Below are 16,219 nucleotides of genomic sequence, written 5' to 3' on the forward strand. Positions count from 1 at the left end.
TGTTTTCTCACAGGACGGCTTTAATGTTCCGTGTTTCAGCATCAGGCTTACGCAGTACACAAAAGTCTCATGCCCTGTTCGAGGTTGTCAATGACACTAATTTTATAGCAGATGTAAGAATCCCAACATGCGTGTTGACTAGTACAAGTTAATAGCAGAGAACAGTCTCCCTCCAGCCTCTTGGCATAAATCTCAGTTAGGGCATAAAGCAAAGGGAGCTCATTTGAGTGTTCCATTTCAAAGGTATATTTTAAAACAGAACGAAGACCAAGAGAGATGTAAGGAAATTTTTTTTTGCAGATGATGATTCAAATATAGAAAATGTCTTGGAAAGACATATTCACATATTGGAAATATGCAAGCGTTAGAAGGTTAAGTACCAAAGACATGTTGTTCATGAAACCAAAGAAAGATGTTTGTGAGACCTGAGCTTAAAGGGAACCCATGGCAGTCTATCTATTTGGGCATACTCTGTATCATTAAAGCTGAAATCAAATGTGTGAGTTGCTAATTTCATAATTGCAGTGAATACTGATTCACGCAACAGTGGTGGGCCTATGATTTGGAGATGTCGGTGTTGGACTGGGGTGTACAAAGTTAAAAATCACACAACACCAGGTTAGAGTCCAACAGGTTTAATTGGAAGCACACTGTTGTGTGATTTTTAATGTGGTGGGTCTAGATCATCATGACATCATGCTCAAACAGTTTAAAATGCCATTCCCTTTTATGTTGACATTCTTGCAAATCACTGACAAACTGAGGCTGAAGCTGACATTGTTTCAGCAATACACAATCAATTAAGTTGGATCAAAGTTTGTGAGAAGATTTGTAGCTCGGGTGCTCGTTGTTGTGGTTCTGTTCGCCGAGCTGGGAATTTGTGTTGCAGACGTTTCGTCCCCTGTCTAGGTGACATCCTCAGTGCTTGGGAGCCTCCTGTGAAGCGCTTCTGTGATCTTTCCTCCGGCATTTGTAGTGGTTTGAATCTGCCGCTTCCGGTTGTCAGTTCCAGCTGTCCGTTGCAGTGGCCGGTATATTGGGTCCAGGTCGATGTGCTTATTGATTGAATCTGTGGATGAGTGCCATGCCTCTAGGAATTCCCTGGCTGTTCTCTGTTTGACTTGTCCTATAATAGTAGTGTTGTCCCAGTCGAATTCATGTTGCTTGCCATCTGCGTGTGTGGCTACTAAGGATAGCTGGTCGTGTCGTTTCGTGGCTCGTTGGTGTTCATGGACACGGATAGTTAGCTGTCTTCCTGTTTGTCCTATGTAGTGTTTTGTGCAGTCCTTGCATGGGATTTTGTACACTACATTGGTTTTGCTCATGCTGGGTATCGGGTCCTTTGTTCTGGTGAGTTGTTGTCTGAGAGTGGCTGTTGGTTTGTGTGCTGTTATGAGTCCTAGTGGTCGCAGTAGTCTGGCTCTCAGTTCGGAAATGCTCTTGATGTATGGTAGTGTGGCTAGTCCTTTGGGTTGCGGCATGTCCTCGTTCCGTTGTCTTTTCCTTAGGCATCTGTTGATGAAATTGCGGGGGTATCTGTTTTTGGCGAATACATTGTATAGGTGTTCTTCTTCCTCTTTTTGCAGTTCTGGTGTACTGCAGTGTGTTGTGGCCCTTTTGAACAGTGTCTTGATGCAACTTCTTTTGTGTGTGTTGGGGTGGTTGCTTTCGTAGTTCAGGACTTGGTCTGTGTGTGTGGCTTTCCTGTATACCTTTGTGGTGAATTCTCCGTTCGGTGTTCTCTGTACCATCACCTCTAGGAATGGGAGTTGGTTGTCCTTTTCTTCCTCTCTAGTGAATCGGATTCCTGTGAGTGTGGCGTTGATGATCCAGTGTGTGTTCTCTATTTCTGTGTTTTTAATGATTACAAAGGTTAAGTTGGTTCAATTTGAAGGAAAATGCAAAAAGACCGAGTTGCTGCATAAATGAGTTTGTTGACGATGTTACATAATATAGAGTGGGACAGAAAGGGAAGCTAAAATTCCCTTGTTGCTCCTGGCGATAAGAAAATGACCAACTTTCCAGCTGGAAGTGACAGTGGTAGCATAGAAGTGCTTGCCCAGTACAAACAATTATTTGAAATAAACTTTGCACCTTGTTGTCTTGTTACTTCCAGACTCTAAGAATAGGGAAAGATGAATTCAGATTCTTTTTTCAGATAAACTGGATAATAAGACTAAACTCTGATTTTGATTTTGCACAGGATCTGGGAAATAAGGATTTGAATCGTGATAAAATTTATCTGATTTGCCAAATAGTCCGTGTTGGAAGAATGGATTTGAAGGATACGAACCAGAAGAAATGTACTCTCGGGTTAAGACGACCTTTTGGGGTGGCAGGTAATTAACAGCTACACAATGTATTGTGTTCCAGGGCTGTTGAGAGGAAATATGATGGAGAGTCAAGGGGATGAATGAAATATGGAGATACAGCAAGTGAAAGGAGATAAGATTTAGCTTTGAAGCCCAAATGAAAATAGATAATGAGGTTATAAAGACTTCATTTAACTTGGAACTGTGAGCACTGCCTCAAGCAGAGCTTGAAGAGTTGAGGATACATGGACCATTGGAAATTAGTTCATGCATTTCAATAATTTCTTATTAAAAAAAAAGTCTGGAATTTGCTTTGTTTTGTTTTGCTGTAAGGGATTCCTGCTGTTGGCATTTGGTTCTGCTGTGATCTTTTATGGGTAGCTTTATTGCCCTCAATCTTTTGTGATTCTAGACTGTGGAGTTTATTTGGGTTAAGTTCTAAAGGATTAACCACTAACAGTCGACAGCAGAGAGGCACATAACTGAGTAACTACAACTCATATTTATAAAATAGTAGTGAAAAAGAACAAGTTTTATTAACATTTAAATTAATTATCCAAATTAGCATTATGTAAGTCATTGCTGTCTTCCAAGAGATACAAGACTAGCCTTAAACTAATTCATGGTTGTGGACTGATGGTGGTCGAAAGACGAAAGACTAGGAATTGGACTCAAATATGTATTAATTATTGGGTGGTACTATACACAGTGTTCCGTACTAACTGCTGAGGCCAACTGCCTCATACAACACTGTTAGGCAAACTTTGTACTCCATCTGAGGAATGCTACTATTAGGTAACTAAGACATTATTTTTTAAGACATCCACACTCAGCGATGACCCGCTCTGATCAACATGCAACTGCCCAACCATGTCATCTACCCCAAACCTTTGAAGTGCATCCCCTACATGTATTAATCACAACCCCCTCCCTCCACCACCTGTTACCTTAATGCTAAATTTGAACCAGAATGCTAATTAATGTAAGTGAGAGGCACTTTTGAGTCGTGATTCTACACCAGTTAGGAATTAGAGTCATACATTCTAAAATGGTTCAGGTAAAGCCTTACAGCCGGTAAATACCTCCATTGTATTATCATGGGCTAAAAATAGCATTTAGAATGAGAAGAGCTTCTACAAATACATGTAGATGCAAATGATAAAGTATATACATGGGATATAATAGTTATGGTGCTATAATAACTGTAAAATAATTTGCTTGAGGAAATCAACTGGATAGAGTTGCAATAAGATTAGATTTATTCCAATCAACTATCTTGAGGGTGAGAAAAGATTTCACAGAACATTTATCTTTCTCGGCACTTAAAAAATAATTGGTGCCATCTTGAGATTGAGACGGTTGGGTTGTGTTTCATTGGGTTGTGTTTCTTTGAACAAATTGTTGCAAGCTTATGGAAAAAATGAACTTGAGATGAGTGATTTGTCCCATTACATACTCTCTGCTGTTCCTATATTTTTATTTTGTTACTGAAGAAGAAGGGATCTCACAAGTTTCCTTATAGTATGTGAGAGTGTCAATTCACCACTGCCTCCCCAATATACTTCTATTATTCAATTTTGAATTGTTACATCTGATTTTAGACCATAATACGGAAATGAGTATGTTTTCTAATAGATGCATTTGATCAAAAAACTATACCATTTTCCACACTATCTCTGAGAAGGTCTCCTACAAATTTCTTCTTAAATCCCAGTTATTTTACCTTTGATTTGTTTCAGTTTATCACATGATCTGGACTTGCATTGTCTTCTATAACTCATCATAAGCAATACTTCAACAGCTTCAGTGGTAATGTGTTAAGCTAATAACATATTTATAGAAAGTAGAACTGCTACTTATTAAATCAAGAGCAGAACAAGAGATCATAGTTCTGTACAAGTAAAAGACGTGGTAAGATGATTATCAGTGAGTTCTTCACACAAGGGAGTGGTCTACTCATAAACTGACTTTGAAGTGGAATGGGGTGATTGATTGGGTGGTAAAGGTTAAGACCTTGAAATCATAAAAGAAACATTTCGATGTGATGATTAGTGACTGCTTCTTTCTGGAAAGTTGAGTAATAGTCAATTGAGGAGAAAGTGAGGACTGCAGATGCTGGAGATCATATCTTAAAAATGTGTTGCTGGAAAAGCGCAGCAGGTCGGGCAGCATCAAAGGAGCAGGAGAATCGACGTTTTGGGCAAAAGCCCTTCTTCAGGAATCCTGAAGAAGGGCTTATGCCCGAAACATTGATTCTCCTTCTCCTTTGATGCTGCCTGACCTGCTGCGCTTTTCCAGCAACACATTTTTAAGCTCTAATAGTCAATTGACATTACTAGTCAGTATCGAGCTTGGGATATTGTTAATTAAGCTAATTTGAAATAAGTATGAAACTGATGAGTTATGAATTGATTTTTGTGATCTTTCTGCAGTGACATTCCTTCCCTGATACTATATTGTTTCCATGCATTATAAAATAGCTACATAATGTTGCTTGCATTGTGACTAAATATTCCAAAATTCTATTTAAGTGTTTTTGCCATTGACTTGACATTGCAAGTTGATTATTTGTCTTTCTAGGTTTCTGTGTGAAATTAAGTATTTCAAACATGTGTCCAGATTGCTCATTTTTCACCCAAGGTGAAACATTTGGCATTTTCAGTATATTTTTCTTTCAGCTACACAATTGATCTTTTATGAAAATATGCCATTGCTATGCACTACCCCTTGCAGTGATTTACTCGGAAAGATTTGTATGGACAGCAGTCATCTTTTAATACAGAAAACCATTAATGCACCATTTTTTTTCCATTTTACACACTGCTCAACGTATACCGGCTCCACATGAGATTGCCAAAAGTTTACCAAATACTACCAATGTGGGCAATATCGACTTGTCAGCCTAACTGCCAAGTTGAGACTTATCTTCATTTGTTGATTGAATGTGGGCATTGCTGACTGGGTAGGACTTATTGCCCGTGCCTAGTTACCCTTGAGAAGTTGGTGGTGAGCTAAATTCTTAAACTGCTGCAGTCCTTGTGATTCAGGTGCACCCACAATGCTGGAAGGAAGGTGTTTCAGTATTTTGAGCACTGAGTGAATGGCCATATAGTTCCAAATTAGAATGATATGTAATTTGAAGGGCATTTGCAGGTGGCAACGTAGCTCTGCATTGGCTGCCATTGTCCCTTGATGTGACAGAAGGTGCGCGCTTGAAATGTGCAGTCAAAGACGGTTTAGCTTTTAGGGGGAGGCAATAGCCTAGTGGTATTATTGCCAAACTATCAATTCAGAAACTCAGCAAATGTTATGGGGACCCGAGTTCAAATCCCCACCACAGCAGATGATTGAATTTGAATTCAGTCAAAGTCTAGAATTAAGACTCTAATAATGACCGCGAATCCGTTGTTTGAAAATGGTTGACTAATGGAATTTAGGGAAGGAAATCTGCCATCCTTGCCCAGTCTGGCCTACATGGGAGTCCAGACCAACAGCAATGTGATTGACTCTTCACTAGTCTCTGGTCAATGAGGGATAGGTAATGAATGTTGGCCGAGCCAGAGACCCTTGCATCCTGTGAGTGAAAAAAGAATCATACACACTACTCAGGAACAGTGAGCCGGTGGTATTATGTCAATGGTCTGCTTTTACCTGGATGGAGTGGACCTTCTTGAGTGTTGTTGGACCTGCACTCATCCAGGGATATGAAGAGTATTCCATTACACTCTTGACTTGTGCCTTGTAGATGGTGGACAGCTTTGGAGGAAGCAGGAGATGAACCACTTGCCATAGCATTCCAGTTGGGAATACAATCAGGGTGTAGAGCTTTTTCTAATTCCAGTGTTTTCAGATGGCCTAAATGTATTCAATCAGGTCTATTTATAATGTGCAGAGTGAAGGAACTTCTATTCCATTTGTTGAGGGAACTGTTTTTTACCCGGCATGCAATGTAATTGAACCGGAGTGGTTCAATAATGTTTAATAAATGTGATTTCAGCACATTCTTGAAGACTGTTATCTGAAAGATCTGCCACAAGATGGTGCTTTCTGCATTCCAGCCATTAGAATGATAGTGAATTGATTTGCTTTGACTCGAACAGTGTCAATTGTCAGTCAGCACATGGAGATAAAACGTTTAATATTGCCTCACCTGATGGAGCATCCTTCTGAATTCTGCAGTCCTTGTCGTGACATAGCCTCCTCACTTCTAGATCATCGTCAAGTCAGGATAATTGAAGCTCGTTAAATCTAAATCTAAATTGAATTGAAGTTTAAATTAAATGGAAGGCTGTTGAAATGGGAGGTTTTCAAGAATGCCCTTCACTTTAAATGATTCCTGGGAATCTCATCGTTCTGAAAGGACTGCTATCTGCGCATTATTGTAATTCAGTTTGATGCAATTCTGAGACCGGAGAGGATTGTGTGGAAGTTTGGAGTGTGAAATAACTGCACAGAGGGCCAGTATAATGTCACCAAGTCCCCCTTTATTTATTTGTTCACAGTACATTAGCTGTGGCCAGCCACCTCAGAGTCAGTCCCCCAAACGGAGGAAATTCTAAATCCCCTGGTTATCTGGGTCAGCCAGTGTCTTCCTGACTGGCCCAGCTTAACAACCCCACAATCAAGGATCTCGTAGTCAATAAGATCCACCTGGTTCCAATCACTACAGAAACTTCCTCTGATTTACACCATCTTCCAATGCTTGCGTTTCTTTCCAGTTTTATTTGCTTTTGATCTCCCACTAAGCTGTGCTTCCTTCTCCTCCTTGGAAAGTTCATCTTAGAGTGTTTCTCTGTACTAGTTTGGTGGACCCACGTAAGTTATCATGCGCTTGTCACCAGGCCATGTTTTTGTAGAGAGGACATCACTGTCAAAATCAATCACTTCCAGATACCAGAATCAGCTCCAGTAATTTACTTAAAAACCGACATTGTGAGGTAACATCTTCATCCCCGCACCGAATATTAATTTTCCATTTCTGCCTTTAATGCCTAGGACAGTGATCGATGAAGGAATACCAATTTTTGATTGCATTTCTGCTATAGAAATAACTACGGACTGCCCAAACTCATTTAACGCATTTCCTGACAGGGCACACGGGGGGAGGAGCGGTTAAATTGCAGTTCTGAATTTTATTCCAGTCACAGTCTATGTAACACTCTGTTTATCTTACATTGCAGAAATTTGGAGAGATGCATGTCAGAGACATTTACGAAATAGCTGCTTTGATGAAAAATTCAATATTGTGTCCTGACACTCTCTTATATTCAATAAATGGAGCAGCAGATGCATTCTGACATTACGTCGGTTAGACTCTCCCACATGCATCTTTCCAACATTAATGAATATTGATGAAGCAATGATAAAGTTTTCCAGCCCCAGAAACTGGTGTATGCTCAGCCATCACCATTAAGGCAAGTGGCCACTCCCTCACCACCTGTCTGGAGGAAGAACGCCTCATCGTCCACCTTGGGGCCCTTCAACCCCAAGGGCATCAATGTAGACTTCATCAGTTTCTTCATTTCCCCTTCCCCCACCTCAGCCCAGTTCCAATCTTCCAGCTCAGCACCACCCCATGAACTGTCCCACCTGTCAATCTTCCTTCCCATCTATCTGCTCCACCCTCCTCGCCAACCTATCATATCACCTTCCATCCACCTATTGCACTCTCAGCTATCTTCTCTCCAGCCCCACCCCCCCTCCCATTTATCTCTCCACCTCCGAGGCTCCCAACCTCATTCCTAATGAAGGGCTCCTGCCCGAAATGTCAATCTTCCTGCTCCTTGGATTCTGCCTGACCTGCAGAGCTTTTCCAGCACCACACACTCTTGACTTTGATCTCCAGCATCTGCAGTCCTCACTTTCTCCAAGGTCGTTTTATTGCCAAGTAAGGAGTCGTCTTGCCACCTCTCCATCTCCAAGTTATTCATCTCTGTGTCAACAGTTCCCACCCTCTCGACACTACCTCTCTCTACTACTGTCTGGATAGAGGAGCAAGGGGACAGGGCTGGGAGGAAGGTTCATGTTGGGTTATCAAAGTGAGCAGAAGGGATTAAATGGATACAAACACTGAAAATGCTGGAGGAACTCAACGGGTTTGGCAGCCTCTGCAGAGAAATTTGGAGGAATGGATGTTGGATTGGGATGGACAAATTTAAGAATTGCATTGACAACCACCTCGTGAAGGAGCAGCATTCCAAAAGCTAGTGCTTCCAAATAAACCTGTTGGACTATAACCTGATATTGTGGGTTATTTTCACTCTGGAGAGAGAAGCAGAGTTAACATTTTGACTGGCATGACTCTTCTTCAGAACCACAAGGGATGAACTCGGATTTCACCAGTTTCCTCATTTCCCATCCCCCCACCCTGTCTCAGTCAAATCCATCGAATTCAGCACCGCCTTCCTAACCTGCAATCTTCTTCCCGACCTCTCCGCCCCCACCCCAGTCTGACCTATCACCCTCACCTTGACCTCTTTCCACCTGTCACATTTCCGACGCCCCTCCCCCAAGTCCCTCCTCCCTATCTTTTATCTTAGCCTGCTGGACAAACTTTCCTCATTCCTGAAGAAGGGCTTATGCCCGAAACGTCGATTCTCCTGTTCCCTGGATGCTGCCTGACCTGCTGCGCTTTTCCAGCAACACATTTCCAGCTCTTCTTCAGAACTGCAGAACTTGTTCTGGGAATGGTTAAAACCCATTATTAACAAGGACTCTGTTAATCCAGCCACCCACCCTGCCAATAGTGCAGGGTTATTCTCCATTATTATTCTTTGTTTTGCTTTACCTTGTTATAAGGGAAGGTGGTGGTCTACTGGTATTGTCACTAGAATGTTAATCTAGAGACCCAGGTACGATTTTGGGGACCCAAGTTCAAAACCCATCACAGCTGATGGTGGAATTAGAAATCAAACAAAAAGTGTAATTAGGAGTCTAATGTGATGATGCTGCTCTTTTAACAAGGTTATGTTGTCCTTGTATTTTTTAAAAGGGTCATAAACGCAGAATGACCGAGAGATTTGGCTTGGATAGGTTTTAGGGCCAATTTGATTATATTTTGGATTAGTGGTGCTGGCAGAGCACAGCAGTTCAGGCAGCATCCGAGGAACAGCAAAATCGACATTTCGGGCAAAAGCCCTTCATCAGGAACCCAAAAGGCTTTTGCCCGAAACGTCGATTTTGCTGCTCGTCGGATGCTGCCTGAGCTGCTGTGCTCTGCCAGCACCACTAATCCAGAATCTGGTTTCCAGCATCTGCAGTCATTGTTTTTACCAATTTGATTATAGCTAACAGATACTGCCTCAGCCAAAAGGCTTGCAAGTTAAAAAAAAACAGTTGTACAATTAAAGGGGATTGGCCAGTTCTCCCAGTTCAGCTTTTCTCTCGTTTTGGTTTGGATTGGTTTGTTTTATGGCTGCTGGTCAAACAAACAGCTACATGGTAGAAAGTGTTCCATGCTGAGTCTCTCAGCCATCTCTCTCTTTGACGTCAATCCTGTAAGACCCTGTTTTGATTTTACCTTTTTTTTTGCAATGGAGTGTTTATGGGGATTGTTGTGGGAATTTGGAACAGCATCATTAAGTTGGGGTGGTCTATTGGGTTTTTCGGATAGGTTAAGTTATTCTATATTCTGTTCCCTTTTGTTTGTGTAATCTTGCAAATAAATTCTGCTTTTTTAAACACCAAGTGATTGGGCCAGCTGCATCACTATCCACAGGACACATGTTTGAAACAACTAACAAAGCTAGGGTCCGAGCTACTTTCTTGAAATGTTTTGAGAAGGTCTGACTTGATCCACAACACTAGAGCTGACCATGCATCCATTGCTGATTGTTGGGAAAACCCCATCTCGTTCACTAATGTCCTTTAGGGAAGGAAACCGCCATCCTTACCTGGTCTGGCCTGCATGTGACTCCAGACCCATAGCAACTTGGTTGACACTTAACTGCCCTCTGGGCAATTAGGGATGGGCAATAAATGCTGGCCTGGCCAGTGACGCCTTCATCCCATGAATGATTTAAAAAACGCTGACTTACGGCAATTTTCATAGTTTCTCAGCAATGTACGGTGTATCAATGGTTAGCACTGCTGCCTCACAGCTCCATGGTCCCGGGTTTGATTCCACCCTCAGGTGACTGTCTGTGCGGAGTTTGCGCACTCTCCCCGTGTCTATGTGAGTTTCCTTTGGGTGCTTTGGCTCTCTCCCAAAGTCCAAAGATGTGTAGATTAGATAGATTGGCATGTTAAAGTGTCCAGGGGTGTGCAGGCTAGGTGGGTTAGCCTGGGAAATGCAGAGTAACAGGGAGTGGGTGGGATGCTCTTTGGGGTGGGGGGGGAAGGAGATGGGTCAGTGTGGATTAGATGGGTCAAATGATCTGCTTCCACACTGTTGGGATTCTATGAAAGAATGGTAAAACTTATAACATAAAAGGCAGCCATTTGGCCAGTATGAACTCTTCAAAGAAATCCTATTAGTCCAACTTCCCTATTTTTCTCCATTCTCTACAATTTTCTTCCCTTTAAGATTTGTAAACACACAATTTAGATGTCTCCTGAATGACCATACATCATGAACAAACGGGTCATTGCTCGGAAATCCATCTTGGGTAACTCAGCGTGGGACTGCCTGCTGCAGTGTTTTAAGACAGTTCATTGTTGGAATAAACAATGACAGCCTCCAAAATCAGCAAACAAGTGAATGAATTTAAGGATGAAAACCTTCGTACCAAACTGTAGCTCGAGTCATTTGTAGAAGGCGCAACTAAGAGGCATTTGACACAACTCTGTGAAATGTTATCATGGATTAGCTTAATACTCATAAATTTTATGAAGGATACAACATCTGTTGATATCCTCAATAATTCAGAATTGTATTAATTGTATTATAGAGAGGAAATTCTGACCATGTAATAGGTTAATAAGACAGGACATGACTTTGCAGGAAGTGATGCAGTCATCTGTTGCAGCCTTTTGGCAAGATGAAGCCACTGTAAGATGCTTCATAAATAAACTTACAGTTATCCTTCTCCCATAAAAACCCTGTAAGTATTATTTAGTAGCACAATAAGACCAAGAATGTTCCAGAAAAAAGTACCTGTATGCAAAAGCCAGTGTGAGAAAAGTGAATATGTGTCAAAGCAGATGATGATAGGACAAAGAGTCATTGTTCAATAGCAGCTTCTCATTGAGAGGCTGAAAATTGAACGTCATTGTGCACATTTTTTTACACAAATAGGGGCAATTCAGGAAACTGCATCCCACAAAAGTTGTTTAACCCTGTATTGGTCCAGGCCATTTTCAAGATGCCTTAACAACTTTCTCAACATAGGAACAGGAGTAGGCCATTCAGCCCGTCAAGCCTGTTCCGCTATTTTATGTGATCATGGCTGATCTGTGGCCTAACTCCAGCATCCATATCCCTTAATACCTTTGCTTAACAAAAAAAAACTCTCTCAGGTTTAAGTTAAGAACTGATCCTGCATCTACTACCATTTGTGGAAGACAGTGTGTAAGAAGTGCTTCCTAACATCTCTCCTGAATGGTCTGGCTCTAATCTGTTGTCTATGCCCCACAGTTTTGGAATCTTCAATCAGTGCAAATAATTAGTGGACCTCTTATGTGTGGAAACAATGTTTTAGAATCAATAAACAAAGCTGCTCTACAATGGTGGAGAGTATCTACATGACTTTTTTTGAAAGTTGAATATTTGGCTAGGTTGCCCACGTTGAATTTTCTGAATGTGGTGGTTGAGTAACACATTAGGGGTTAACTTCCTAGTCCAAATCATTCATTCTTTTTAAAAGTAAGCCACTGGTTTCTTTGTCCATTATGTTTTTTTTCAAAAGGTGATTCATCTTGGCTCACACAATAACGGTTTCAAGTGGTAATTGGTTAATCTTCTCAAGTGGCAAGATACATATCAGATTAGTCCCAGATCTGCCAGCATTGCTGTAAACAATAGAAATGCCAAGTGTTAGTTAACTAGGTTGGGTATGTTCACTGACAAGTGCCTTTGACAATCATTAGAGTTTGCTTTTATTCAGTTTTGGTGAATACCTGCTCTGGATTAATTAAATGCATGTTGTATCCTCCTTCCAGGATCTACATTCTGACTGACAGTTCAGATGGCTAAGACTTTATCATAAACTAAGAGCATTGTTGACAGAGAGACTGGGTGACTCACGGACAGTAGTCTGATTGGCTGCCGAAGTTTTATAACTTAAGTAGTCTTGGCTCAAAGAGTTAAGCTTCAGTTCATTCCTCTCTCCTTGACTGCTGGTTCAAAGCCTACCATGGCCCCATTCTTCCTAACTCTGCAGCCTCCTTCCCAAATCTGTACTTCTCCAACTCCAGCCTTTTTGAGCATCCTCGATTTTTGTTGCTCCCTGCCATCAGCACTTGTATCATCATCTGCCAAGGTCCAAGGCTCAGGAATTCTTTCTCTGAACCCCTCCATTGTCCACTTCCTTCTTCGATACTTGATGCCTCTTCACTCAAGTTTTTGATTATCAGTCCTAGCATCTTCTCAGTGTTAAGTTTTGTCTGGTACAGTTCCTTGGAACTTTTAAGGAAGTAACATAAATACAAGTTCTAATACTATTGGCTCGCATTTATAGAGAAAACAGAGGGAGTCAAATAGGTTTTCTTGTTGTTAAAATTGCATCGTTTATTTATATTTAAGTTGAGAAATATTGGACTTTGAAAATGTTTGGTTGATTTGGATGATATTGTCAGGGCAGCAATTATTATCTCTCTGCAGTTGTGCTGAAAGGATGGTGGAATCTGTTTTCTGTTGTTGGACTGGAGACGTGTGTAATACAGACCTGATAGGAGATGTACAAATTAACATTTCCTGTTTCTGTGTGTTTGTCTCTCTCCCTCTCTGTTTCTAGTGATGGACATCACCGATATCGTGAAGTGCAAAACAGAAAGTGATGAAGAGAAACAACATTTTATTCCTTTCCACCCGTAAGTCAAAAAGCACAGTTGTCAGTTTGGGATGATGACATCAATTGTTTTTGATAATGATGTTCCTTTAAGCAAGAGGTCGAACATAAAGATCCATCTTGGCTGATATTTGTTATCAATACAACTCTTGTTCTCTTTGGCCCCTTAATTCCAATGCTGTCAAGATTTCATTTGAGATCATCAAGATGGGATGTGATCATTCTGTGCTGATGAGGTTATGAGCTGAATGTCAAAGTGACCAACCGAAAACCAAATTTCTATAGAAACTTTGTTAACACCAATCAGCTCTCTGTAAATGGTTTTGAACCTTCTTTAGACTGACATATTGTTAATTACACATAATCAGGAAACAGTAAGTTATTCAGTGCTGAGGAAGGGCCATTGGACCTGAAGCATGAACTCTGATTTCTCTGCAGACCTGCTCAGCTTTTCCAGCAATTTCAGCTTTTGTTTCTGATTTCCAGCATCTGCAGTTCTTTTGTTTTTTATCCATGTGTAGATAGGTCAGCTGGGGTCACGGGGATGTGTTAAGCCTATGGGGTTGAGCGGGTGGGTTATTGGGAAGGGGATGTGGTTTTTCCGGATCTCACTGATGTGTTCAGACTGAGACAGGAAGGTGCTGGAAGAGGAGCACTCACAGTCGATTTCTGTTGTGCCGGGAAAGTGGGGAATGAGGAACAAACTGATTGTGAGCAGACTCAGAGTGGGCAGGGTACGTGACTCGACTTGTGAGGGAGGGGCTAGAGCATTCACTAATCTCAGGCATTTGTTGGGGAAGAATATCAGTCATGTATCCATACACCACTGCTGCCTCACAGCACCAGAGACCTGGGTTCAATTCCCACCTCGGGCAACTGTCTGTGTGGAGTTTGCACATTCTCTCCATGTCTGGGTTTCCCCTGGGTGCTCCAGTTTCCTCCTACAATCCAAAGATGTACAGGTTAGGTGAATTGGCCATGCTAAATTGCTCGTAGTGTCAGGTGAAGGGGTAAATAGAACATAGAACATAGAAGAATACAGCGCAGTACAGGCCCTTTGGCCCTCGATGTTGCGCCGATCCAAGCCCACCTAACCTATACTAACCCACTATCCTCCATATACCTATCCAATGCCCGCTTAAATGCCCATAAAGAGGGAGAGTCCACCACTGCTACTGGCAGGGCATTCCATGAACTTACGACTCGCTGAGTGAAGAACCTAACCCTAACTTCAGTCCTATATCTACCCCCCCTTAATTTAAAGCTATGCCCCCTTATAATACCCGACTCCATACGCGGGAAAAGGTTCACACTGTCAACCCTATCTAACCCCCTAATCATCTTGTAGGGCAATGGGTAAATGTAGGGCAATGGGTCTGGGTGGGATGCTCTTCATAGAGTCGGTGTGGACTTGTTGGACCGAAGTAATCTAATCTAATCAAATCTAAAACAGGCTGCTCACTTCCAGGCCATCCTACTGCATTGGCCTTCTCTGTATGTTACATCCCCCTGGCACAGACAGTGCTGGATAATTATATCTTTACGTACTGAGGGAGCCAGGCATTAAGGGTTTGGGTTAGGGACAGGATTGCTGCTCTTGTCCCTCCCTGATTCCTGACTCCACAAAGTCCTCTCCTGCCCTAGCCTGAGCAGGTGTCTGGTCTCTGTCAGCCATCTGAATGCCAGCGGCCTGGGTCACATCTTCCTCAGCGAGCCGTGGTGCTGTCACAGTGAGGCGCTCACCAGATTCCCACACTGTCTAATGCTACCCTCCCTGACAAAGTGTCAGTATCTGAGCCGGTGGGGTGTGCAGGCAGCAACCTAAGCGATGCTTCCTCCAAGGCTTTCCCAGGGAGGCGGTTTCTGTGGGAGCTGGGTGTTACACCGTTGTGAGGGGAGTGAGCAGGACCTGCTGACACAGGAAGGGAAGGCACCATGGCCAATGGCTACATGTGGAATGAGTTGGAGCACATAGTTCATGGGGAAGTGGTGGACTGGTCCACACTCGTTTGATAGACATGGATGTTTCTGCATCCCTACATGAAGGGGTCATGAGAGGGCTGGTTTCTCTCCTCATTGGGGATGTGGAACCAGATGTTAGTGCCACCCACACCCCTGCCTCAAACACACACACACACACACAGACACACACAGACACACACACACACATAGACATAGACAAACACACATACATGCACGCACATGCACACATATACACCCACACGCACACATAATATTGACATACATGGACACGGACACACAGACATTGACATACACAGACAGACACACAGGGACACAGATACACACACACACACACACACACACACACACACACACACACACACACACACACACACACACACACACACACACACACACACACACACACACACACACACACACACACACACACACACACACTTTATACCTGTTATGGGCTGCCTTCCCCTCTAGTGACAGAAATGGAAGGAGCAAGTGAGCTGACAGCGGTCCACATAGCTGTTACAACTGGTGTATATGGAAGAAAGGTGGTGAAGGTATTCTGAGGGACTGTGGACACAGCGGTTGCAGTGATAGGCGGAGCTAGTAAGGTGGGATGTTGGGGTACAGTGAGTATAAGTCAGGGAAGGTGGCACATGAACAATAGGAATGGTAAAGAGAAGAATGCAGCACTTCCTCTGAAGGAGTGGAGAAGGTACTTAAGCAAATACCATCACATGACACTGCTGGCAGTTCTCTGGAGATGGCACTGACCCAGGTGACAGTTTTGGATATTGATACCACTCCTTGCCCCCTAGAGGAGGAGAACTATGCTGACACCTTCCCCTTCTCCAACGTGTTCTGATTCTGTTTGTGACTGAGCAGGCTGTCTTCAGAGTGCCCGTGGTCGTCTCGGTGCACAGATTTAGGTCTTTTATTGATGGTGTGAGTACACTAGGTGCTGTCATTTCATGAATAGCT

At 42.5% G+C, this 16,219-nt stretch overlaps 1 protein-coding gene across 1 annotated transcript in view; it reads left to right on the forward strand.

Moving 5' to 3' along the window:
- The window catches only part of LOC122556798 (dedicator of cytokinesis protein 2-like), a 754,195-nt gene that overhangs the window by 130,583 nt on the left and 607,393 nt on the right, over positions 1 to 16,219 (forward strand). Inside the window, exons 10-11 of the mRNA XM_043703987.2 lie at positions 2,204 to 2,339; positions 13,205 to 13,280. Coding sequence (XP_043559922.1) covers positions 2,204 to 2,339; positions 13,205 to 13,280 — 212 coding nt within the window. The remainder of the gene's footprint in view (positions 1 to 2,203; positions 2,340 to 13,204; positions 13,281 to 16,219) is intronic.

Source organism: Chiloscyllium plagiosum, unplaced genomic scaffold (assembly GCF_037043375.1).
Source record: "Chiloscyllium plagiosum isolate Xiang-an unplaced genomic scaffold, Cpla_swu_hap1 HiC_scaffold_16, whole genome shotgun sequence".
NCBI classification, from domain to species: domain Eukaryota; kingdom Metazoa; phylum Chordata; class Chondrichthyes; order Orectolobiformes; family Hemiscylliidae; genus Chiloscyllium; species Chiloscyllium plagiosum.